The sequence below is a fragment of the Sinohyriopsis cumingii genome, chromosome 3 (genome assembly GCF_028554795.1).
Source record: "Sinohyriopsis cumingii isolate HCF-2022 chromosome 3, ASM2855479v2, whole genome shotgun sequence".
In the NCBI taxonomy this organism is placed as follows: Eukaryota; Metazoa; Mollusca; class Bivalvia; order Unionida; family Unionidae; genus Sinohyriopsis; species Sinohyriopsis cumingii.
In genome coordinates this window covers 88,297,298-88,324,118 of record NC_142963.1, presented here as the reverse complement: position 1 = coordinate 88,324,118, position 26,821 = coordinate 88,297,298, and the positions used below count along the sequence as shown (strand labels likewise).

At 35.1% G+C, this 26,821-nt stretch overlaps 1 protein-coding gene across 4 annotated transcripts in view; it reads right to left on the bottom strand.

Moving 5' to 3' along the window:
- Nucleotides 1-26,821, bottom strand: part of LOC149803256 (protein bicaudal C homolog 1-like) — a 327,843-nt gene that overhangs the window by 99,106 nt on the left and 201,916 nt on the right. For all 4 annotated transcript variants that reach the window (XR_016420163.1, XR_016420164.1, XM_089952905.1 and 1 more), the window contains exons 7-10: nt 19,747-19,980; nt 17,308-17,523; nt 15,174-15,231; nt 11,943-12,016 (exon numbers count right to left, since the gene is read on the bottom strand). Coding sequence is in view for 2 of the 4 variants with exons in the window: in XM_089952905.1 (XP_089809031.1) it covers nt 11,943-12,016; nt 15,174-15,231; nt 17,308-17,523; nt 19,747-19,980 (582 nt within the window). In the remaining 2 variants the exon portion in view is untranslated. The remainder of the gene's footprint in view (nt 1-11,942; nt 12,017-15,173; nt 15,232-17,307; nt 17,524-19,746; nt 19,981-26,821) is intronic.

Here is a 26,821-nt window from a genome sequence, read left to right as displayed (position 1 = left end):
GTCTTGCTGTGTTTGTTTGATCGTGTCTAGGTTATTTTTGATATCAACGAGTTTCATGTCAATGGCGCGTGGAGTACCGAAGAATTTATCTATGGTATCATCGGTTTTTTGAAAATTTCTTCGAAATCTTCCAAAAGCACCTGCGTGAACGTCATACTCAGCCCGTAACGTGGATAATTTACCGTCTACGGTGCCATAGTTGACGTCGACGTATTTTTTTGTTGCTGCGTCTTCGTCAGATGTTGGATCTCTTAAAACTACTATTTTGTTCCCGTTCATGCTGAGTTCACCCATCATTGTGTCACCGGTGTTTCTCACGCGATTAGCAACACTTTTTGCAATTTTATCTCTGATGGTTTTAAGTGACATACTTGAATCTCTGATTCTACCACTGTCAGTAAACACGGAAATATTATCCGTAACTGCACCGAGTACTCGTCGAACTATATCATTCCATTTGATATTGCTGGTTTTTAGTTTACCATATCGATCCTGAAAAATAACAACTTCATCTGGGTCAACTCCAGCCAGGTTCATGATATCAGCGAGGTCATCCTTAGTCACATACTTCGACAGATCAACGTCGCCGAGCTTTTTCTTAACGCGTGAAGAAGATCTTCCATAAATGTCAACCATTATAATAAGACCCGTTGTTTAAAACGCCTTACGCGCAACAAATCGGTTGCTTGTATAATCGTGCACGACTTTATGTGGCGGCCTGGATGATTTTGATATAGCGTCGAGTACATTAATTACTTCACGGCCACATATTGGCGGATCTGTCATTGTTTGTGTGGGTAGCGTTGAATACCAAACTTTACAACCAGAGGTTTTTGCGTGGAGTGGTGCGACATACTTGATAAATTCAACAGGTGGAGCTAACCCGTATGAATCAAAATAAACAATTCCACGTGGATCAACCGCGTATGATACCCAATGAGTACCAGGTCCAGAACGTTCATCGAGATTAATAATACCTGTTTCTAGTTTGTTTGGTTGTTTCGGTAATTGATCTCGCATAAAAACACCTCTAAAGGCAGATATTTTTAATTTTTTAGCGGCATTAAGTAAATCAAAATTTGATGCTGGAACGTCTAACGAAGTGATCCTGGAAGCCTTAGGCCTCTCCCCCAACGAGATCCTGGCAATCTTAAGCCGCGTCCCTTTTTTTGTATCCTTGCCCTGTTGCTTTCTTTAGTGCCATTCCAGCGGCTGTTCCAACAGCACCTAACGCGGCCGCTTTTGCTACGGCTGGAGCAGCTGCAGCTATTAATGCCGGAATGGCCGCAAGTAGTGGAAATATACCACCCGTTTTAACCATGTCTTTGATGGCGCTCGGGGAGAGATGGAATTGAACTCCAGTTTTTGATTCTAGGGCTTTATTGAAATGTTTAATCTGATTATTTGTCAACGATAATTTGTTTGGACCACCACTAATATGATCTCGTTTTAGTGATATTTTAGTTCCGCATTTGTTGGCGGTTTTTGATTGAAGCTTTTTTACCTGACCGGGGGTCAGAGTAACATTAACATGACTATACGACATTTTTATATAAATAATATTTTTCTAAATAACACGATTAAATATTTTCCACCGGTGCATCAACGACCCTCATTCAACCACTGCCACCTTCAAGTAACATGGCTTTGTCGCTAAGTATGACCGCAATCGCTCTGTAGAAGCCGGGAACAATTGGTGGACCGGGTATATCAGGAGGAGGGTTAGTAACATGAGCTCGAAAGTGTATATCAACAACAGATTGTTTGGATAAATCAAGATGTTCTAGTGAAAAATAATAAATCGGATATAGACCTGTAAAATCTAATTGTGATATTTGCAAACCAGTATCTATATTTTGATCACGTCCCATGAATGACATTAAACGATGATATGCGCGCACTACATGATTTTGATCAAAATTTAGTTGTATATCCTCGGCTGGTTCTTGATGTCCATTTATCCATAAGGAAACTTCATTAACTCCAAGGTTATCAAATATCATATGTGAACGTTGTTGATCATTTATCCTAGCATTATCTTGTAGTGCAATAAAAATATGTCGCGGTACAGAAACACCCTGTTGTGATGCTATATGCCATGTAAATAAACCATTAATATTGCTTTGAGCAGCATCTGTGGTTACTGTTAACCATGATAGCAATGATTTACCGCCTTGATCCATAAAAGATAGTAATTTTTGTTCCTCAGTAATAGATGGAGTCATTACTGGCATCCACAATGAAAGTTTTGATATATTTACTTTACCAGCATCAGCAACACCAGCACCTCGCCAGATTGCATCATTATCATCACCTTTTCTTACGAGCACAATTGTGTGTTTAGCTCCAAAGATGACTTTTCTAACATTTCTGCAGAATCCAAAGATGTGAGATAATGGAATTGCACACGAAAAATTTCTATCATTTCCCGACAGCGCTGTTCGGCGTGTTGCAAATCCCAGGTTGTAAGTCGCATTGACACTTTTTATAATATCAAAAGCAGCAGCTGGTCTGGCTGCGTGTTCAAAGTCAACTGTTTGTGGATCAGATGCAGTATTTTGTGGTGTCAGTAATTTAGTATACTGAACATGATCAGCGTTGTCAGTAATATCCTTGGCAAACATCATTGTTGGACCGGCTGATCTTGTAAAGTCGTCAGAATATCTCGCCAGACCAATTATTGTTGTAGCAACGTCGACATCATTCTGAATTGATTCAATATTTTTTCCATCAATCATGTATGTGGCGCCACTAAATAATGCCATGATCCCGTTGTTGACAAAACCAACACGCAAATTAGCAGCATATGCCGTATTAGCTACAACATCCGTTACAAGTCTACCTTCTACTTCAATAAATGCCTCAGTGGGCAAGAAATATCTACTTGTGTCATGAACCTGTAATTCGATTCTCCCCCGCTGATTTGGTAGTCTTGCGTCATAAGAATAAAATTGATAATCACGTACCGACTCGTACTTAAGGACAGGTGCCTCCGTATCAAATGCTGGGTCTGATTCGCGCCTGAACATTTTTATTATAGTTACCATTTTTCAAATGATGATCATCGTCAACGAAGACCGCTTCCTGCTATTAAATTTGCTGTTATATTTTTCTCTGCTTCTTCAGATATCGCCGCTAGTTTTTGATTTGCAGCCTGATTTATTATTTTACTTACGTCTGCGGGCATCACCTCAGTACTTGCCAGTTTCACCGGTGGTTGTTGTTTTCGTTGCAATAATCGTGCTAGTCTTTCCTTGATCGCCGAGAACGCCTTACCAGCAACATTGACAATTGCACCAGGAGCTTTATCACGAACAATATCAATAGCCTTCATCGATAATTGTTTTGCAACAGGTGCTACTTTTGGAGCTATCCTCGTGAATAATCCCCGAATGACATCACCAAGTCCATTTCCGTAAATAACACTATAGATTGGTAATCGTGAGTTTACCGCTCTGACCTGTGTGGGTTTACGATGATTATCATGCACAATCATCTTATTTTATTTACCATTTATCTAACAACTAGTCATCAACGAGCTCATCAATAAGTTCTCGGTAAACGCCGATATCCATGATACCACCTTGAAATAGTCGCCGACAAATATCAGCTGCTTCATTGGTTATTTCTGGTGAATTATTTCCGGCACGTTTTCCTCCTATGAGAACTTCTAACCGTGACACGTCATTGAGGATATTATCAGGACAAACAAAATTATTTCCCAGACCACTTCCCGTTGCTCCTTCTTCTGCTGTTTTCTTAAATAGTCTTAAGGGTGATCTTTCCTCTGCTGATTTTCCAGGTAGCTCTTTAGACCTTTTAAGTTCCGGCTTCAACCTTTGCTGCGGCGAAGAAGATTGCTGTTGTTCTATTTGTTGCAGAGGTGGAGGAAGCTGATACTGGGAGGACTCTCCTTGTCCTAGTTGTTCCCGTCTCCCTCTAAGTCTATTTACTTCTTCATTAAATCTTTTAAATTCTTGACCTCTAGCTTGTTTTTTATTGTAATATACGCGATATATCCATTTAATGAAATCATCATCATTTATTTTTCCATAAAAGGGTTTTAAAAAATTAGATTTATTAGATATATTTTTTGATATCATCTCAGGTAATTTCTCTCTTTCAGTTTTTCTAATTTCCTCAACAACTCCTTCTTTAAATCTTGCAATTAATTTTAAGCTCTCTCCTCCTGATTTGGATTTAGATGCAAGTTTTTTTCTCACATCGGCGACTTCAGTACGAAGTTCTCCAATACCTTCAAGTATTTCCTCACCAACAGGTGGAGGTTGAGCTGCAGCTATGTCAGTTGGAAGGTCTCGTAAAATCTTCTTTGCCTGTTTAGTCCTTCTTGCTATTTTTTCTGATACCGGAAGAAGATCTTCTTTGATGACAGTTGCAACTTTCTCAGTAGCTGCAGTGACGGGTTTAAACAGTTTTTTAGTGTCTTCTTCATACTCAACTTTTGCTTCTTGCTGCGCTTGTAGATTTTTTCTAAATGAGTCTTTGACAGGAAGAAATTTTTTAATTGCTTCTAATCGTTCTCGAGCTGTTCTTGCAGTATGAGATTCTGGATGTATCATTTTATTATAACATAATAATTTAATTAATATCAGCAGAAGAGGAGCAGCAGAGAGGGTGCCTACCAACGTTGGTCGTCAAAAAAATAAACAAGAAATAAATAAACACGTAGAGTACTTTATTTTTTCAGATACTATTTCGAACTGAGGTTTCATTAGTACAATCGTCCATTACAGAAATAAAACATCTCAAGGAAAAGTTCATTTGTAAAATCTTGACCTTTCTACGAGATGATTTTATTTGTTTGTTTTATTTGTTTTGTCGGAATTCTATGGTCTGTTCACCCTCTCTGCTGCTCCCCCACATACTGTTTGTCTTGTTTATGATATGTATCTAAATTTGTCACTTACTTTTCCTACTACTATACTAATTGTCTGTGAATATGCATATCAATGTGAAATGCAACAGAGAGACTAAATCCAAGATTGAAAACCTCTACATTTCTGGAAGTATTCTGCTTGGATTACATGTTTCTGCACAAAGCTCAAGAAATCATGACTCACTGTACTAATTCAGTTCCCACTGTAAACCTGTGCAAACACCATGATATTAAATTTTCGAGTGCTCATGATCAAATTTTTATCAGTATAGACACATCTATGATGACAGCTTTTGTGAAAAGAAAACCATAACAGCTGCACCATTTTCTGGACCTACACAAATTCAAAATGTATGCTTTCAATACTGCACCAAAGAGTCAGCTGCTTATTTCAGTAACAAGTCTTCCAAAATCAGGTCTGTAAAGGGACAGAAATTATGTTAATAAAACAATGTCCCTCACTTTTTTCAGTTACAAGTAGGACAAGCTCTCAAAAGATTCTTTTTACTAAAATCTTACTTTCATTATCAACCAATCAGGGACATTCAAACCCAAATATACTCTATTTTATCTTCACTGATTTATAGTATGGTTCTCATTCTTTCACATCTGTAGTAATGCGAGTCCTTCAACAACTCTCAATGGTTGTTAACCTTTTTCGACCATGCTAACTGGACACACTGCAAGATAATGTTCAAGTAACAGAAATACCATGGGATAACCAGAGACCAATAAAATCAAATCAAATAGTTAACTCCCCTGCAGGGATGCTGCCAGGATTTCAGGATTTACTCATTGTTTTGTGTGTGTGTGTGATCTCCAATGAGGAAGTGGTGGTGGGATGAATAGCCATTGTTAAATATCTCCCTAACACTTAAATATCTGTCACTCTTTCTTACCGTTCCACTCCGTTAAGACTCTACTCAAATCAAAATACTCAAAGAGATGTCATCTCTAGTTGTATAGTGATTATTACTGTGATGTCATTGGGCATGGTCACGTGGTTGTGGTGGGGTCTTGGTTGGGATGGCAGAAAGACCATAGGCTTACTCCCTATTTGACAGCTAATTGCAATGTTGTCAAAACAAAGAATTAAAAAATTTCTAACAATTCAGATGGACTCGTATTATATATACTTGATTCAATGAACAGGTTCTAAAATTGATGTTTATTTTGGAGCCATGTTCCTCCATCACATTCAAGATTTGATTTGAATATACCAAAGGTGAAATTAGTACAGATGCACTAAATTACTATCATGGCTACTTCAAATGTTATTTAATGTGAGACTTTAATGCAGAACTCATAGCTTCAGTGATTTTGGGGGTAAAAAAATGAATTTCTTCTCAAACACCTCAATTTGGTGCAGATTACATTGTTTTTTAATGATACTGTGAGAATTCTTGACGTGTAAAAATTGCACAAGAAACGATCATCATCAGATTAGAAAATTAATACCACTGGGAAATTACTGATAGGAATATGCAGAAATAATGATATTATTATTTAAATGGAATATGTGATGACACTACAAGTGCTGGTTCTACAACTTTGCAAAATACATCTTGTACAACAATTCTGTTGTTTCTAACGACACTGTAATATGGCAATAATTTTTGCACACATGAAGTTGACCCACGCTTTACTTTAGTCCCTTGCTAATTAATAGTTTTAGATTTTACAACAAAACTAAGCACATTTTACCTTTTGACAATAATACATGATTACAAATATTTAGATTGCAAGAAAAAAGAAATTACAATTTTATTAAAAGTACTGGTAACAGTAAAACTAAAGGAGATGGTAAAAAAGAATCAGGATGAACAGATTAGTAGTGTAGTAATGAATCCATATATCAGAATGACATGAAGTATCTTTTCATCAATTTCATCATTAGTTAATGACACTGCTTCAAAATGTTGTCTACTAGATAATAGTAATCAAATTTGTAATACAAATACCAAATGATGGCTTGGAACTAAGTGCCAAAAGGTCTGCAGAAAATATCACCATGATCAAAATAAACAGGAAGAACCGAACACAAACAGGACAAATTTTATCCATCTTGCTTTGAGTTTACACAGATCATTCAGTCTCTTATGTTCTGATGTCATTTAATTTTTGCACAAAGCGAGCATGTACTTCATTTGGTAATACATGATATGAAAGTTTGTCTTGTTATTCTTTTATTGCCATAGTTGTTCTGCCAACTAGCGATCTACACACACGTAATTATGTTGTATGTTCTCTGATGTTCCCTATGAGCATTAATCTGTTAACTGTTTCTGAATTTAATATCATTTTCCTCCTCTATAGATAAATATTATTCTGTGCTAAGAACTCCTTTCATTGCCTGCTGTCTGAAACGCATATGCATAACAAGCTTCAACAAGTTATTGTTCTTTATGGTTGTGCAATTTTCAACATCTCACAGGTATGGAACCATGAATATTCTCTCTTGGATTTCTCTGATCCAAAAAGAAAAGTTTTCCAGAGGTCTCACTAGGATTTTAAAACTAGGAGTCCAGGACTCCAATTCTGGTAAAAATAGGAATCCCACCAGCACAAGTTGCAGTCCCCTCCCAGAAGACTATGCAAATTATAAGAACTATTGGTTGCCACTGAGTTTAATTTCTACATTCTTTATAACACTGACATAGCTCTTGTTTGTTCATCAGAGTGAGTCTGAATTTTGTCAATCCAAGGAAGGTCTTATTCAAAGCACTAAGCTAGGCAACACACACTTTCCTACAATTGGCTACTGTCCCATCCAAACTATCAGTTCTAGCAACTTTAGCACTCTCCTGAATCTCGTTACAATCTTCCTCATTTTGCCGCTGAACCCCAAAATACTTTCAAGTCCAAGTCTCAACATGTCATGATTCCAAGGTCACGTGCACTGCTTATTCCGCTAGACTCAGAAATGAAGACAATAATGAAAGCTAATTTTTTTTTTTTTTTGATGTGCTGTTATAAATGACCACATGTACATTTCTGGGTCTTTCTGCCTCTGAATTCAAGCACTGTAAATATCAGTAGATTTTCCCACCCAGCTGTCAGTCAAAGCCTTTGATCTTGCCGCCCAGCTATTGCAGCATGTTCTTTTGATGTACTCTTATAATGGTGACCTGTACGGGGGGGGGGGGGGGGGGGGGTGCATTCAGCCACTAAATTCTGTCATTGTAAATATCAGCTCAGCTAACTGATCAACACATTTTCCCACTAAGCAGGTGGCTGAAGCATGACTGGAAAGTCTTTGAATTTTCCGCATACATATTACATGTGTTCGGAAGACTCTCACCTAAGTGATTTATGCATCCCCAATAAAAAAACTGGCATCCAAATACACGTGATTAAGCATTTCTGAGACATGTACTGGCATCATTTTCTGGCCCAATGTTTTATTCATGTTAGATGACTAGGAGAGGGTTAGATGAGATTTTAAATATATATTAGTTTTATTTTCTGACAACCCCACCACCGATTTCTCATTTTGTTAAAACAACCCACAACAGAAGTGATTTTCCTAAACAACCTTCCACTGTCAGAATCAAAATAGTTTGAAAGACAACCTCCTACAGAAGTTTTTTTGAAGTGCCGTCTCGGGGGGATATATGTTTTACTGGAACAGCCCTTACTACATAAGCATACTGTTAATTCCAGTTATCAAATGACTTAAAAACTTACTACATAAGCATATTGTTAAGCTTACTATATAAGCATACTGCTAATTCCAGTTTTCAAATGACTTCAAAACTTACTACGTAAGCATACTGTTAATTCCAGTTATCAAATGCCTTTAAAAAACTTACTACATACTACATAAGCATACTGTTAATTCCAGTTTTCAAATGACTTCAGAACTTACTACATAAGCATACTGCTAATTCCAGTTTCCAAATGACTTCAAAACTTACTACGGAAGCATACTGTTAATTCCAGTTATCAAATGCCTTTAAAAAACTTACTACATACTACATAAGCATATTGTTAATTCCAGTTATCAAATGACTTCAAAACTTACTACATAAGCATACTGTTAATTCCAGTTTTCAAATGACTTCAGAACTTACTATATAAGCATACTGTTAATGCCAGTTTTCAAATGACTTCAAAACTTACTACATAAGCATACTGTTAATTCCAGTTTTCAAATGACTTCAAAACTTACTACATAAGCATATTGTTAATTCCAATTATCAAATGACTTCAAAACTTACTACATAAGCAAACTGCTATTTCCACAGTTTTCAATTGACTTCAAAACTTACTACATAAGCATACTGTTAATTCCACAGTTATCAAATGACTTCAAAACTTACTAATTAAGCATCCTGTTAATTCCAGTTATCAAATGTCATTAAAACTTACTACGTATGCATACTGGTAATTCCACAGTTTTCAATTGACTTCAAAACTTACTACATAAGCATACTGTTAATTCCAGTTTTCAAATGATTTCAAAACTTACTACGGAAGCATACTGTTAATTCCAGTCATCAAATGCCTTTAAAAAACTTACTACATACTACATAAGCATATTGTTAATTCCAGTTATCAAATGACTTCATAACATACTAAATAAGCAAATTGATATTTCCAGTCTTCAAATGACCTCAGAACTTACTACATAAGCATACTGTTAATTCCAGTTTTCAAATGACTTCAAAACTTACTACATAAGCAGACTGTTAATTCCAATTTTCAAATGACTTCAAAACTTACTACATAAGCATATTCTTAATTCCAGTTTTCAAACGACTTCAAAACTTACTACATAAGCATACTGTTAATTCCACAGTTATCAAATGACTTCAAAACTTACTAATTAAGCATACTGTTAATTCCACAGTTATCAAATGTCATTAAAACTTACAAGAACAACGGTGGAAATATACTGCAGTTAATTTTCTAAACTAAGGTGATGGCCGGGGCTGGTTGGATGGGTGGGAAGCATTGGGAGGGTGGGAAGGAGAGGGGTAATGTTATGTGGAATTGATATTGACTACAACTGCTATTGATGGAATGAATGTCTGACAACAATTCACAATTTTCTGGAGCTCTGTGTATCACATGCACACACACAAACACACACACTGCCTTAACCATCATCATTACCATGAGCTAGAACCAGCAAGATGTTTGGGGAGGAGGGGAAGATATAGGGTGCAATGGCAGCCCAGGAAACAAAACTGATGGCATATGAAAGAAGAAACCAGCAAATTAAAGGAAAGGAAGTCTCCTACTTTTCCTTGGAAGATGATTTTCTTGAGAAAAGAGCAAGGTGATTGACATTTTTTGAGGAAAGCACTAGGTGATAATAGTGATACAGACAGGGAATTATTACGTGGACACAAAATCCAACAATTTGGCTAAATGATGCTGATTTTAGGTTTAAGTCAAAGTGTCATCAACATAAAGTTGCATACAGGGGAAGTATTGTTTTCATGTCTGACAATAAAAGGCCTTAACTCAGCTAAAAGAAAATGTTCCATGATGAACATGTACATAAGCAACACTGACAAACAAAGCTGAATTCTCATTAATATTAACTTACCTTGTAAAAATGTTTCAATTCAATAAGGGAGTCATTAGGCCTGTTGATAATGAATGCTTGCAACAAAATCCAATAATACCTCATCAATATCAAACTGCTTATGAAATTTAGTTCAACTCCAATAACAATTACAGGAATTATTGTGTAGAAAGAAATGTTGATGGGTGTGAGAATGTGGGTCATATCTCGATGATGCATAATAATCAAACTCAGACAAGGTCTCATGAAAGTCAAGTCACATACCAAATCTGGCTGAAATCCAATAATAAAGTTACTATGCAGAAATGAAGGTGGGTGGGTGTGGGTTATGACTGCTACTCTGCCACATGATTACAAAGAGTGCTTAGGTCTCACCAACATCAAGCTGCATACCAAATATGGTTGAAATCCTACAATAATAAAAGGATTTACTATGTGAAAACTAAAGTGGGTGGGTGTGACAATCAGGGGTTCTAACTTTGCTTAGCAATGATGCAGAATGCTGCAAATCAACTACAGAAATGATATCATCAATATCAAGCTTCAAGCCAAATTTGGTAGAAATCTAATAATATTTAAAGGACTTACTGTTCAAAAATGAAAGTAGGTGGGTCTTACAATCAGGGGCTATTACTCTGGTTAACATTCCAGGACTTTCCAGGGTCTCAAAAACAAATTTCCTGGACCTCAAATATGGACAGAAGAGTTGTTGTTGTTGTTGTTGTGGGGTTTAATGCCATTTTTCAGCACACGATAGGCTATGCATGGCGGCCAGTATTAATGGTGGAGGAAGAACCCAGGAAAACCCCGGGAAGAACCACCGACCCATGAGAAGCTACTGGCAAGCTTTCTCACATACCCACATTGGCCAAATCCTAGACTCAAACCCATGCAGAGGTGAGATGGCAGTGATCCGTAACGGAAAGCGCTTTAGACTACTCGGCCACTCAGGGCCCCGGACAGAAGAGTTAAAATCATCTAAAGAATGACAAGTGATACAGCTCAAAAAGTCGAAGCACTGGAGATCAGCAACACAACACATGAAAATCTTCGAAGACCCAATCATATCAATTTACCATGAATCATATGACAAAAGAATGGTCCCAAAAGCTTTTGAAGGAGCAAAAATAAGTTTCATGGACTTTTCATTGATTTTAAAACTAAAATGTAAATTTTAAAGGATTTTAAGACCTTGAATTTAAAAAGCCCCTGTCCAAGCTTTTCAAGGAAGCATTCAAATCATGGATAATCAAAGTCAACCAAAGTCTCGACAGCGTACCAAAATTTGGTCAAGGAAGTGAAAATGTGATGGATGGATGGTATAGCCAAATTTAATGTCCCCCATTTTCAAGAAAGAGTGGGGGACAAACAAATTGCAAAAAAAAAAGAAAAAGCTGGTGAAAACTAAAAGGGAACTGAAGTACGTCCCCTTTAAATTTCACCACTACCATTATCATCATGAACATCACCACCATCATCCCTGAAGCTCCGACACTGGTTTTGACTCACCTTGCTTGGCTGTTTAAGTTTGGGTTTCACAGTGATATACACATCCAATTGCTCCATAAATTTATTTATCCTTGCTGAAATATAATAGTGAAAACTTTATCTAACCTGAACAATTACTTTATGACCAAGATAACTATAAAATGTGAAAAACAATATAAAACACTGCTCCCTTTCTTACACTTGCAAGGAAATATTTGCTATGAAATTTTCATGAGTTGTATTGAGTAAATCAATTACAGAGTAACAAATTATTGAGCCTGAACTGCCATCAATGCCATAAGGAAAAATATATATGTTTGTTTGGTACTGCACTGGTTTTAAAATTAGGGTAAGAAGGTAGGGACTTTTTTATATATAATCTTAACCATCATATATATTATTAGTATATAATGTGCTGGCCAAATCTGGCTCAGTCAGAAGCACAAATCAATCTGGGGAATTTTTTAATATAATTCTTTTTTAAACTGGGGGGAAAAAGGTACTAAGATAAGCATAGATAAACAGGGATGGTCTGACGGCTGGAAACATATTTTTTGGCCTAATGAATTACTGCACAAGAAAGAAGATCTGAGTTTTCAGTTAATATGAAACAATAAATTCTAAAACTCTTTGTTTCAAAATCAGATTAAATATGAAATACCAGTTTCATGGTACATTCAATTTGACATATGTTTTTATTGTACTACCCAACTTACACTTGTACATCATTCTAGCTCCCTCCTAAGGAGCTAATAAGTTAGATAAAAGTTATCCAGTTCAACGGTATTGCATATATAAATAAAATCTGGAACAATGCATTTCTTGCAGTATTTCCTGGGGCATAAAGTACACATGAATATACACAAATAATTTTTAACCCGAGTAAAACAAGAGCCAGAAGTGAGTCTGATACCACTTACTTAGGTGGTTTACATATGTCAGTTTGTAAATGGAAATTCACACATACTGAAACTGTACTGGGGAAAGAAAAGCTTGGAACACAGAATTAATTAATCCTGGTGTGATTCTGTACCCTCCAAGCCTCTATATATATATATATATATATATATATATATATATATATATATATATATATATATATATATATGCACACACATACATAGAAAGTGAGAGAGTGAAGGGGGGATTACTTCTCAACATAAAAAAGACAAATTATTTAAACAACCAGCATTGTCGTATTGAAAAAATAAACGTTTCAAGGTTTCTATAGATTCTGCAACTTCATCTTTATTTAATGGCTCATCATTATCATTCATTCAATATTGAATGGCTCATATGCCAGGATGCTTTGTGTCAAAGTTGGTCAGATCACTTCAATGGTATTTTACTTTCAAGATAAGTTGTGCAAACATTTTTTGCTTTTACTAATATCATCCATATCTGATGTCGGAATAGCTTTATTTGTATCAATCTGAAAGGTGTTCAATCTTGGACACTTTCTGTGACTCTTTCTATCAAACTTTACTAAACCTGTTATGCTGTGTTTTAGAAGTCGCTAAAGAATTTCTATTTTTCAGTAACAGTATCCATACCTAGCAGATTGCCATCATTTGTAAGAAGTCCCTTAGTATCAGAATGCTGTCTGTCAAATTTGGTCAAATTCTGTTACATAGTTTTTGAAAAGTTGTTGTTTAAAGATTTCTCCATTTTTAGTAACTTTTGCCATCTGTATTGGTAGCATTTGTATTAACGCCATCATCACCAGAATGCTTTCTGTTACATTTCATACATTTCTGCTGAGCAGTTTCTGGGAAGAAGTCATTTAAAGTTTTTGTCTAATTTTAGTAATGGCTGTAAAGGTGGATAGAATCATTTGAATAAATCTGAAAGCATTTTATATCAAACTGCTGTCAATTTTGTTAAATTCTCTTGAGCTGTGTTCGAGAAAAACGGCTTTAGGTTTTTCTACGTTAGTAATGGTGCTATATTTAATGGTGGCTCAGCATCATATGTATAAAACTGAAAGCCACATAATGTAAGGATGGTTTCTGTCAAATCTTGTCTGATTCACTGAGCGGTTTTTGGTGACAAGTTATTTAATGGTTTTTCTAATTTTAATAATTGTGAATTAACATCATTTGAACAAATCTGAAAGACCTTCATGCCAAGATGCTTACTGTTAGATTGGTCAAAGTTTGTTGAGTGATTTTTTAGAAGCCATTTGAAGGTTTTGTAGATTGGCATCATTTGAACAAATCTGAAAGACCTGCATGCCAAGATGCTTACTGTTAGATTGGTCAAAGTTTGTTGAGTGATTTTTTAGAAGTCATTTGAAGGTTTTGTAGATTGGCATCATTTGAACAAACCTGAAACTTTCATGACAGAATGCAATCTTTTAAACTTGGTCAAATTCTGTTGAGCCATTTTTGAGAAATTGTATGTAGTAATTATGAATGATGACATATGATGCACAGTGTACCATATGATAAACTCACTTGGGCTTGTAGTGAGGTGAACAAAAAAATGACTTAGTCATAAGATGTGCAGGCTTCATTTTTTTAAGCACCAGGTTCGAATACTGGTTGTATGCAGTAAATAATTAAATAACTGCTCTAAGTATTTTCCAGTCTCCTTCAAAGAGACCAGCATTGCTGCATAAGTGACATGCACACAGACAGTTTTACAGACTGATCAAAGCACTCTTCCTCCATCAAATTCTGTCTGTCAAGTGGTCTTCATGGAGGTCCTTAAAGCTGTCAATTTAATTTTGGTTGGATTACTGCAAAAATATTTCTAGTCAAATTCTGTTTGCAAAGTGGTATTCACTGATATTCTTAAAGCTGTCAGTTTTATTCTGGCTGAATAATTTCAAAAAGAATTTATAGTGAAACTTAAGACAGAGAGAAATGTCTTGGTAGTTTGTATTAATAAAGTTCAGGAGCAGTGCTTTCATTGGAACCAAAGTAAGGCATTTACCTGACTTTCCCATGGCAGAGATCTCATGAAGACAAGGAAGAATCTAGTTAATAAAACTAAGTATTTCTGAACCCAAGTTGTATCACCTGGGTAATCACAGACACATTCCAATTTATTTATTGGCTTTTGCACTGGTTACAAATAAAATGCATGTTGCCTGACTTTGAGAGGAAGAATTTATCCCATTGCCTTGTTGAGAATACTTCAATATCTGTCTCAATTCCTATCTTATAATGTATGGCTCACTAAGTGTCACTGTTATCTTAGGCATAAATTCAAGTGAACTGTCAGCTATACATTTAAAGTTCTAAATACCTTGGTCCATTTCTATCTCATCTTTGACATCAAACATTAAGACCAGAGGCAGACAATCCTGAAAAGATATTGAAAATAACTCTCAAAAGAAGACATTGGCAGGAATATCTAGAATATATGAGTTAAGTATACCTATACTGGAAGTTGAATTAGAAATTAACCTTTAATATCCCTAATGTTGCCGACAACTGGCTTCAACAATTTATTCAACTTAATTGATGGGTCGATTTTCTTATGAAGATCCCATACCTGCCAGAATGTGCCCACGAAACATGACTTTTGATTCCCAAACCCCAAACACAGATGTCTTTATAAAGAAAACACATTTTCAATAAATCTTACAGAAAACAACCAATGAAACAGAGACCTTAATGGTCATGGAAAATTATCACCACTAAGCATGGTGAATTGTCAGAATGGCAATTACAAAGTAAAATGATAAACAATCAGCACTATACCAATCACATAACTGAATGCCAATAGCTACAGTCATTTTGTGCTGTGAGACCTTGCAGGACTGCTACAGGCCAGCCCATCAGGCTGATTTGTAGAACTACTGCTTTCATTTGAAGCAGAACAACTGCTTTCATTTTTGAAGTTTAAATCAAAGAGATCCATTATATTACACTTCACTTCACTGAACGAAAATGCTTATATTATCTTTATGAAAGATTACGGGCTAGTATATGATCAGAAGCAATGATTCATTGAAGCTGGCTTCTACTAAATACTTAATGCAAAACATGATTTTTTCTTTAGCTGGAATAGTGTAGAAGTGTAATTAATTTTTTAAAGCAAACTGTTGAAATACAGCTGCAATTCAGGGAAGGTTGAGCCATATGTGAAGTGAACAAAGTCTAGCAAAACTAAATTTAAGAACTCCTGGGTAATGGAGTATAACTTTGCAACCACACTAGCAAGGGGTGGGGGTTAGATTATAATTTCATGTACTGTAAACACCATACCAACCAGGCAATGTCATCTACATACATGAACACCAAGAACGGCCATTGTATCTTGCACACTCCTTCGGAGTAATACAAATGCTCAAAAATCATTTTTATGCTGAGAAAAGTTCAAAATGATAATCAGCGATTTTTTAACAACATTTCCATTGGGTTCCTAATGAGTGGAAACATGAACACTAGTGACACTGGCATCATCTTAAAACCTTCCAATGAACTATTGAGAATCTAGTTAAGGCTATATTCCCTAGTCCACTGGATATTAATAATAAAAACTGCATACATTTTTTTTTTATGTCACTGTGATTGTAATTATAGGACTGTATGCTCATATGTGTCTGGTGGTGATACATGACAATACTAAATCTACCAACTACATTTTCTTTGAAAGTATTTATTTTATAGTCATTTTTTAACAGGAGCAGATAACTGATTCTCAATTGCATGAAGTTGCATTTTATGTCCATATACATTGAGACACTTTTTGAGTCTTGAAACAACAGCACCGCCACCACTATCTGAAGGGTTGGCAAGTATGAATTGATGAGAATCAGATTAGATTCACGTTCAATAAATTGGCTTAGAGTTCTGTTATGAAATAATGCTGAACTTTTCAACCACGAGATCATGGAACTATATTCTCAAAATATTTTGAGCAAAATATAAGAGCTCAAAGTCCACAAATTTTAACATTCTATAACTTAAGTTGGTATGAAGTTTGAATTATCAGACAGGTAGAAGTTTTAACTGTTGTTTCCTTACTTACTTGCTAAATTACAATGAAGTAGATGCACTTTAATATATCATTTTGGGGAAGGAGTGGTTGGGGGCTAGTTTAGTTTGAGTTCTGTACTCACAAAGTTTTGATAATACCGAGTCAAGGGTGACAAGAGGCATACCATTCTTATAGCTGTGTAGGAGCAATCAAAATTCTGATTTTTTTTTATGGCAGAATGGCATTTTCAATCTTACAGTAAAAAAATATATGTTGATTAATATCAGGACCAGTCTGAAGTTCCAAGTGGAGATAAAAAAAAAGTCAATATTATTACATCAACATCTTGATATATACTGATGTTTATCTTTCTGGACAAAAATTTCTGTTCATCCCCTGAGTGTCTCGTAGAAACATCCTATTCAACGTTTTGTAGAATAATTTATTTCCTTACAATTAACTGCTGCCTGGCTAGAAAGACACTATCAATGGTTCCAGTTATGTAGACTGTGCCCTTCCTTTGTGGTGTTACTGTATTGGGGTCTGGGAAATGAATCACTGCACCAGTCTGCTGCATCATCTGCTTGATGTTTACTCCACCTCTACCAATAATAAACAGATGATGCTGTGCTGCTATCTCTAACTGCATACTAACTGCTAATGGTGTATGCTATAAAAAAGAACGAAAAATATCAACAACATATTGACAAAGAACAGGAGCTCTAAAATGTTACTATCAACTTCTGACAAAGCACATGCCTATCAACTTCCACAAATTCTTACGACCCAATTAGAAACAAAGATAACAGAATTTCAGTTAAAAGATAAAGGCCTAAATGATACATATCTGCCATAAATTTATCTAAAGATGGCGACATTGACAACTCATGAACCATTAACTTGTGATTACATTTGGTTTCCAGATGAAAACCCATACAAGCTTTCTGAATAAAGTGCCCTACAGACTGTCCTTTTTTGTACATTCTCAGTTTGGGATTTCTGTTAAAGATTTACAAATATTCTTAAGTTAAAATATCAAAGATAATTTTATCAAATTATCAGGCATGGAATACAAAGACTGGAAATTCTGCAAGGTCAAATCAAGAACATATTCCTTCACTAATTGTTTCTGTCCTCAGAAATATCTCTGAAAATCAACTGAATTTAAAAAAAAAACAACTAATAATAGTAAAGTACCGGTAATATGCTAAAAATTATGGTAAGTTCAGTTTTTCATCTATTTTCAAACGGAATTAAAAGTGAAGACATTATGGTCACATTTAACTCTGCATCAGTGCCACAAGATGGTGTCAGATTTCAAACATTTCTGATACAGACTGGTTTTCAAAAGTTAGATTTCTTTTTTATTATGGAAACTGATCTGTTCAGAAAGTTTCAAGATCATTATATTTTCATAAGGAAATATCTTTTTTTTAAAATCAACTTAAAAAAGTGCTATGTCAACACTAAATTCAATGACATGCAGAAGTGGTAAATTCAGTTTATTTCCAATGAAAATTATGTACTGTATATACTTGTTTATAAGTCAAGTCAAATTGCGAAAGCACAAACCTTGCCTGCTGTTGCATAATATGCTGGCAGATCAAAGTCCATGTTGTTTGTTCTACTGATTACTCCTAACAAAATACACTTAGATCTGGCAGCGCATTAATGCTATGACAGGTCTGGGTCTGTTCAGTCTGCAGTGAGTATATACAGAATGTAATTGAAAATCATTTATTTAGTATTAAAACCAGCCTTTCTTATATACTGAGATTTACAGACAGAAATTGAAAACAATGGTCGGTGATGATAGTACAAAAAGTGTAACATACACAAACCACAAGTGATGCAACAAATAAGATCTTCTGATCTTTCTTCACTTGTGTCACCCACCTCCCCAAAAAAATGTTAATAAGTATAGTTCAACAATATTTTGACAATGTAAAACACTTCAATGGGAATAATGAATAACAATCAAGTCAGTTACAATTAGGGGCAACTGCAATGCCAATTTGTGGATTATCTCATACAAATGACAGTCTGTCTATGGGACCTGTTGTAACACTAAAATCACAGGCATGATAAGGTCTGCAACACTGCCAATTAAAAATTATTGTATGTAATTGGCACTCTCTCAAAAGAACTTCCTCTAACATAATTAAAAGACACAATTAGGGGTGGCTATATCAAGTCACAAGCACAGTTAGGGCTGGCACAATTAGGAGTGGCTATATCAAAATCACAAGCACAGTTAGGGCTGGTTGCATAATCAAGTTGAGGATTATATTGAGTAACTGACACTGAATGATCTAAAGGTCTTATTGCAACACCCAGTGACAGTCTTGCTAATGAAATGACAATTAAGGACAGTCACACAGCAGATATGTGCGTTATCTTATGTAAATAACATTATCTAAAGAACTCAAGTCACATGCACAATTTGGGACAGTCACATGGCCTATCTGAGGATTATGTAATACAAGTGATACTATCTAAATGACTTGTCACAGTCACAATCTAGAGCATCTACTTAGCCAAATTTGTGGATTATTATGTCAGTGACACTTGACCTAAAGAACATATTGCTGATGAAAGCTCAACCTGGTAATCATACTGTGTAACATACTACTATAAAATTACACTCTACACTTTAACATCTGAATGTTACACTGTTGCAACCGCATATGTTCTGGTTGTAAATACTCAATAAACACTATATGTTGCAATTTCATACTGCATAATTTCAAAAAACTAGATAATTACTGACATACACAAAATTATGATTCATCAGAGAATAGATTGGTGGGATAGAGACATGGCTACACATAATGTTTTGTGAAAATCTGCAGAGAAATTCTTTTAAGCAAAATTCTGCCTTTTGAGTACTTACAGCAATACTTCCGATTAAGGTATCCATGAGCTGAGATGTTGCCTCTTTCACACCTTTAGCATTATACACAGATCCCCTGACGATGACAGTGCTGGTGTATATTCGTGGCCGTTGCCGAAAGTTGATTGTTACGTTATATTGCTGCTGTAACTGCTGTATCAGTGGTGATGAAACATCAGGTAATGGCTGGCCCGTAAGGGGTAATTCAAACATGAACACAAGGGGAAGTAAATTCTGAAAATTTAGAGAGGAGAATGTTGGATTAAATTATGCCCCATTTTATCTGTTACCATGCAGATCAATGAGAATAAAAAGTGGTTGTTGTTGCAGTTTTGTTATTGAACTTGGAAATTAATTTTTTCAATTAGGACTGGATTAAAATTTTACCTCTGTATTACCCAAAAGAAGACAGATCTGTTACAGACTAATGCTCTTCATCATTATATCATGGAGTCCTGTACAGGGCACAACATTTATACAGTTATTATGGATAAAGGTCATACATACAGTCTGTGCACTTCTTGTTTTTAAACTTGTTTTTCCAATATCATTTTCAAAGTAGGAGCTTTCATTTTTTGGGGAAAAAATCACCCACAAAGGCTTTCCAAGGAACTAACATTATAGCTGAACCAAAATATCTGTGTGCTTCTTTTTTATGAAAAAACGTTCTTCTTCCAATATCTATTTCATAGTGGAGCTTTCATTTTGTTTATGGAAAATCACCCCAAAGACTTCTCACAGGATGGCTAAGAAAAACATCTAAATTTTTTGTTAGGTGGTGTTTATGAAGGTCAATGGGAATTTCCATAATGTGAAATTCCGTTTCACCCCAGGCCAAAGACAAAAGGTGAAATGAAGTCATGAAACAGGAAGGATGGATTATTCCCATCCACCCTGCTAAAACACCACCTAACAAATTTACTCACTACATTTGAAAATATACTCTGAAAAAACAACAAATATCAACAGTACTGACTATTTTTTATGCAATGGCAATGCAAAACCTCTTGAATGAAATGATTAAAGTAAAAAATAGGTACATGCAAACTTAACAGAAAGCACTTAAAATCACCCAATCTTGCTAATGAAATGTCAATGATAGTCTAGCAAAATGAAATGCCAATGAGTCATGGAATGAAAAAACCAATGATAGTCCAGCAAATGCAATGATAGTCCAGCAAAAGCAACAGTCTTGTTAATGAAATGCCAATAGGTTTTGCTAACCAAATGCCAGTGAGTCTTGCTAATGAAATGCCAATGAGTCTTGCTAGTGAAATGTAAGTGACAGCCTTCCTAATGAAATGCCAATGAGTCTTGCCAATGAAATGCCAATGACAGTATTATTAATGAAATGCCAATGAGACTTGCTAATGAAATGCAAATGACAGTTTTGTTAATGAAATGCCAATGAGTCTTGCTAAAGAAATGCCAGTGTGTCTTGCTAATGAACTGGTAATGAGTCTTGCTAATGAAATGCCAGTAACTCTTGCTAATGAAATGCCAATGACAGTCTTGCAAATAAAATGCCAATGAAAGTCTTGCTAATGAAATGCCAATAAGCCTTGCTAATGAAATGCCAGTGAGTCTTGCTAATGAAATGACAGTCTTGCTAATGAAATGCTAATGACAGTCTTGCTAATGAAATGCCTGCGAGTCCTGCTAAAGAAATGCCAATGACAGCCTTGCTAATGAAATGCCAGTAACAGTCTTGCTAGTGAAATACAAGTGATAGTTTTGCTAATGAGATGCCAGTCAAGAGTCTTGCTAATGAAATGCCAGTAACAGTCTTGCCAATAAAATGACATTAAGTCTTGCTAATGAAATGCAAGTGACAACTTTGCTAATGAAATGCCAGTGAAAGTCTTGCTAATAAAATGACAATAAGTCTTGCCAATGAAATGCAAGTAATAGCTTTGCTAATGAAATGCCAGTGAAAGTCTTGCTAATGAAATGACAATAAGTCTTGCTAATGAAATGCAAGTGATAGCCTTGCAAATGAAATGCCAGTGACAGTCTTGCTAATGTAATGCCATTGACAGTCTTGCTAATGAAATGCCAGTGAGTCTTGCTAATGAAATGCCAGTGACAGTCTTGCTAACGAAATGCCACTGATGACTTGCTAATCATATGCCACTGATAGTCTTGATAACGAAATGCCAGTGAATCTTGCTAATGAAATGCCAGCAAGTCTTTCAAAAGAAATGCCAATGATAGTCTTGCTAATAAAATGCCAATGATAGTTTTGCTAGTGAAATGCCAATGATATTTTATGCATTTGTCCATTTTCAACAATATATACAGTTTAAATATGATTTATATGCATTATCAAGTAATGGGAAAGACTCAAACCAAGATGTATCTGTCACTTTATTTTTGACACTGACAGACATCACAATATAACTACAAATAGCAATTGGACTTTCAGATACATCAAAATTTAGGCTTTCAATAGGCACTCAACTGCTCAATTTAATTTATGTAGATGGGGTAAAAAAAACATCCTTAATCAATCCACTGCACTGCATTGTTTTCTAATTGCTCTCAGTTATATAAAGATCCTTCTCAAAACTGACAAACTATCTTGGGCTTGAATCTATTTTTGCCACTTGCATTTCTTTGCAATTGCAATCTATACAAGCACAATCCTGTGGTCTAATATTTTTTAAAACCACTTTACTGATAGTTTAATACCATGAACATCATTTTAAAAAAAAATAAAAATAAAACTTTTCTTTCAGCTTTACTTGTATTTATTTGCTACATGTGGAGATCAACTGTTCTTTTTTGTGACCAAATTATGACTGCACATGTCTAAGTTCCTATCTTTTAATCTTATAAAGGTTACCAGAAATACAATGATAATAAAGCATTTCACTGACTTGCAGTTTCAAGAAAATTTGTTTTAGGAATGGGGGAAGGGGGCTCATTGCAATATGTGACACAAATATCTGAGATCAGCTATCCTAATTAAAACACAAGCATTCAGTGTCTTAAAAAGAGACTGTGACCAATTTAACCAAAACTGAGATAATATTGGCGTAATATTTGCATAACTGGCGGATGAAATATTTGGGCATGCAAAAGAGATACAGCTTCATGTTAAAAACACAATGGTTGTATTCTGGGCCACTGTACATTCTCAGTAGTTAATGGCTACAGTAAAGTGCTATACACTAAACAGCTTATCTCATGAAAATCTGCCCAATATCACAATAAACTTCATTTTATTTTGTTTAGATATTATTCATTTGTTGGGCTGAAACACACAGAAAAGGAATTTAAAAAAGACTGACAGCACATCATTGTAAAATTTAGTACTTGGAAAACAACACAAGAGATTTAAAATTTCAACTTGCATTTTCCACAATTAACTTGTGGGGGGCACCAAGTGGCCAAGTGGTCTAAAGCGCTCTCCGTTATGGATCACTGCCATCTCACCTCTGTCTGTATGTGTTCGAGTCTCGGATTCAGCCAATGTGGGTATGTGAGAAAGCTTGCCAGCAGCTTCTCGTGGGTCGATGGTTCTTTCCGGGGTTTTCCCGGGTTCTTCCTCCACCATTATTACTGGCAGCAATGTATAGCCTATCATGTGCTGAAAAATGGCGTTAAACCCTACAACAACAACAACAACAACAATTAACTTGTATTTTGTTTGTATGCAAGTGTTAAATTCAAGCCCTGATACGCTGCAGATGCAATTATGCATGATGATAAAGCTCCTGCTTTCTTGCATCTGACAAATACCATAACTATGAAGTGTTTCTGAAAATGTGCACACCATTATTGTTCTGTATTATATGCCAAATTTCATATTACCAATCTGAGCTGGAATGATAAACAAGAGTGACTATGCAATTAAATTTCAAGATATTTCTATCATAATATAAGTTGCCTTAAAGCTCTCAAAAACAATTAATTAATATGGACTATGAATCAAACCATTATGTGATGTCTACTGAGAGAGTGCTTACCAGATCAGATTAAATGATACTTTTCAACATACTTGATGTGTATCCTCAAACACATACAGTGCTAAAGACTACCAATGTAACTTGAGAAATATTCTTCTAACAATATATTATGATAATTTATTTCTTGTTATAACAGAACCTAGAAAATGGCATGCTTTAACTGCCCAATGGTTTATATCTCTCTGAGCAGAATCAATATCTATGATTTGTCTGACAAATTTCTGCAAAATATTAAAAATCACTACTGTCAAAATCTGTTCTAGTCTTAAGAAAACAAACTGCACCTAGCAACCAAGGATTATTTTAAAATCCATGGTAATTTTTTGTGTAAACAATAAATAATAATATATAAATGTAAATTTAGTATAAAGTAGAAGACAGTATCCAAACTTATAAGGGACATATTATCAGAGTTTATGCTTTTTCTGCAATATAAACTTGTTTGGAGCATAAATCTCAATATAACAACTGAAGCTAATTTAATCCTAATGTCTCCAATTTTTTAATGTAATGGTTTTTTTGGCCTCAAACAGATTTATGAGTGCATTTCATTAATCAAGAACTACAGATTTATCAGAATCCATTACCTAAGTAATTAGAGTCATAGATTTATCAAAATCCATTATGTAATTAATTAGAGTAAGAAGTACATATGCTTGGAGCAAAGCTGATGTTAGACTCTAACTCTAAACTTTAAATACATCAAGATATAGAAGAAAATAAATCCAAATAGTGGGACTGCACCAGATGATGCACCAGAACTGCTGCCAAGTGATGTTTATTTATATTCAGAATTTAGCAAAGTATTTTGTAAAAAGCAGGGAAAAAATTCTCCACTTTAAAGACCTACCTCTGTTAGAAACAAAAATACTGCACATAATGAAAAATAAGCAAGCAGCATGTAGCAACTGGTACCTTGTTGCAATAGATTAGTCCTTCAATAACTCAATCCAGTGTAAATTGCACAGAACCAGTCAAATGAAGAATACATAAAGTACTACAATCTGTTCTCCATTTTTAAAAGTACATGTATAACAGTGTATTTATATTGAGGTAAAATATGTCAGTAAAATTAAGAACTGGGTTTCACATCCAGTGACCTTTATGATCAAGTGTCCATTACATGAAGGTGTCAGCTAATATTTAATGTAAGATGTCTGCTTTTGCAAAATCAACATTCACTGCACAACTCAAAATAACCTCATTATATTATTATATCACTGATATGACACCAGTTGCTTCTTTAGTATCTCATTCTATTTCTTCTATGTGTGACACATGGCAGCCAGTATATTTTAGTGGAGGAAGACCTCTCCCCCCCACAAAAAAAAAAAAAAAGCACAGGAAAAACCACAAACCAACAGGAAGGTACTGGCAAGCTTTTTCACATACCTATGTTCATCAAGCCAAGATTCAAACATTCATGGACAAAGGTGGGATATGAGTGGTCTGTAAAGGCAAGCATCTCAGACCACTCTACCACATAGGGTTCCATGAAATAAACTCTGAGAGAGACTGGACATAAGATGACATTATAATGATTTTCAACTCTTAATGAATTTTAAAAAATAAAAAAAAGAATACAAATTTTTTTTAATGGAAAGAATGATGCCATTAATTAAAAACATTATCTCAACAACAAATAAAATTAAACTTTGGTACCTGCTGCAAATCATTCTCGCAGGTTTTGTGTGTCAAATTCCAATGTGAGCTCAACAATCGTATCACACTGAAGAAATTCACTCACCAAACACTTTTCTTCATGTACCTGATTAGAGGAATCTGGGTACCTTATCCAAGGCAAATTTGATCAATGTTTGAATACTCAGTTATTATTTTATGGACAGTTGGTGACTGGGCAATATTTCCTGTGATATTCTGTTTAATGTCCCATGCACAAGGATAGATATTTATTAAATATAGTGCAAGAAAATGCACATCAACCTGTTGTTGTTGTTGTTATAGGGTTTAACACCATTTTTCAGCACAAGATAGGCTAGACATGGTGGCCAGTATTAATGGTGGAGGAAGAAAACGGGAAAACCCCGGAAAGAACCACCGACTCACACATCAACCTGTAAATTTGTTCATGATTTTGTATTATTTGCGCCCTTAACTATGTAAAAGTATCAGTTTTGTACAAGTCAAGTATGACAACATTTCACAAGCAACCATCCATTAATCTGATCTACACCTAATATCTAAAATAAAATAGATCATGGCATTACATCAGCTTCTACATGATCCACAGATAGCTAAATTGGTTACTTCCCCTGAAATCCAATTACTTCCCTTGACAGCCTATTGTGGGGGATATCATGTGAAATCTTCAACAAATCATTGAAAACTAGAAACAAATCCCAAAAAAGCTTGTAATCTAAACAAAAAAATCATAGCATAATTATTACCAGTGTGTAAACACCAAGAAATCCAATGTATGTATTACATTTAAAACTGTCTACACAAAGACATTCAAAATCAGCAAAAGTCAGTCCTTTGTGGTCAGATGTCATTAATACAGAGATCAATTATATAATGAAACTAAGACAATTTATAAATGTCCATCATGAACAAGTGTTCTGTACATGGAAGTATCTGCTAACACAGGATTTACCCCACAATTATATGTTCATTTCTAGCCATATTTTTTAAAGCATTTAAGAACCACGTGTCTGTAGATAAAATTAACTGTGGAGTCCATTTAGTTCTTAAATATAAATGTCTTTCAGAAGCTAGTTACAATATGACAATTTATGAGAACATATGATTTAAGAAGTCTTGGGAGCCTGACATAAAGACACCTACCGTATATACTCGTGTATAAGCCGAAAAATTTAGGAAAAAATAAAGACCTGGAAGAAGGGGGGGGGGGGGGTCAGCTTTTACACTGTCCATCATGTAAACTTTACAGTTTTTAGGTCTTTTTGTTGACTACTCTAATGGCTGTAAATCTTGGGACATGAAACGATAATTTTTTCTGTGTCCTAAGACATGGGCATGTAAAAAAAAAAGTAACTTTTGGTGACCCGACAATTATTAAACTGTTATAAAGTACTATTATTGATTTTCTTTTTATTTTGCATGTGCATATTTTCTGATTTCTC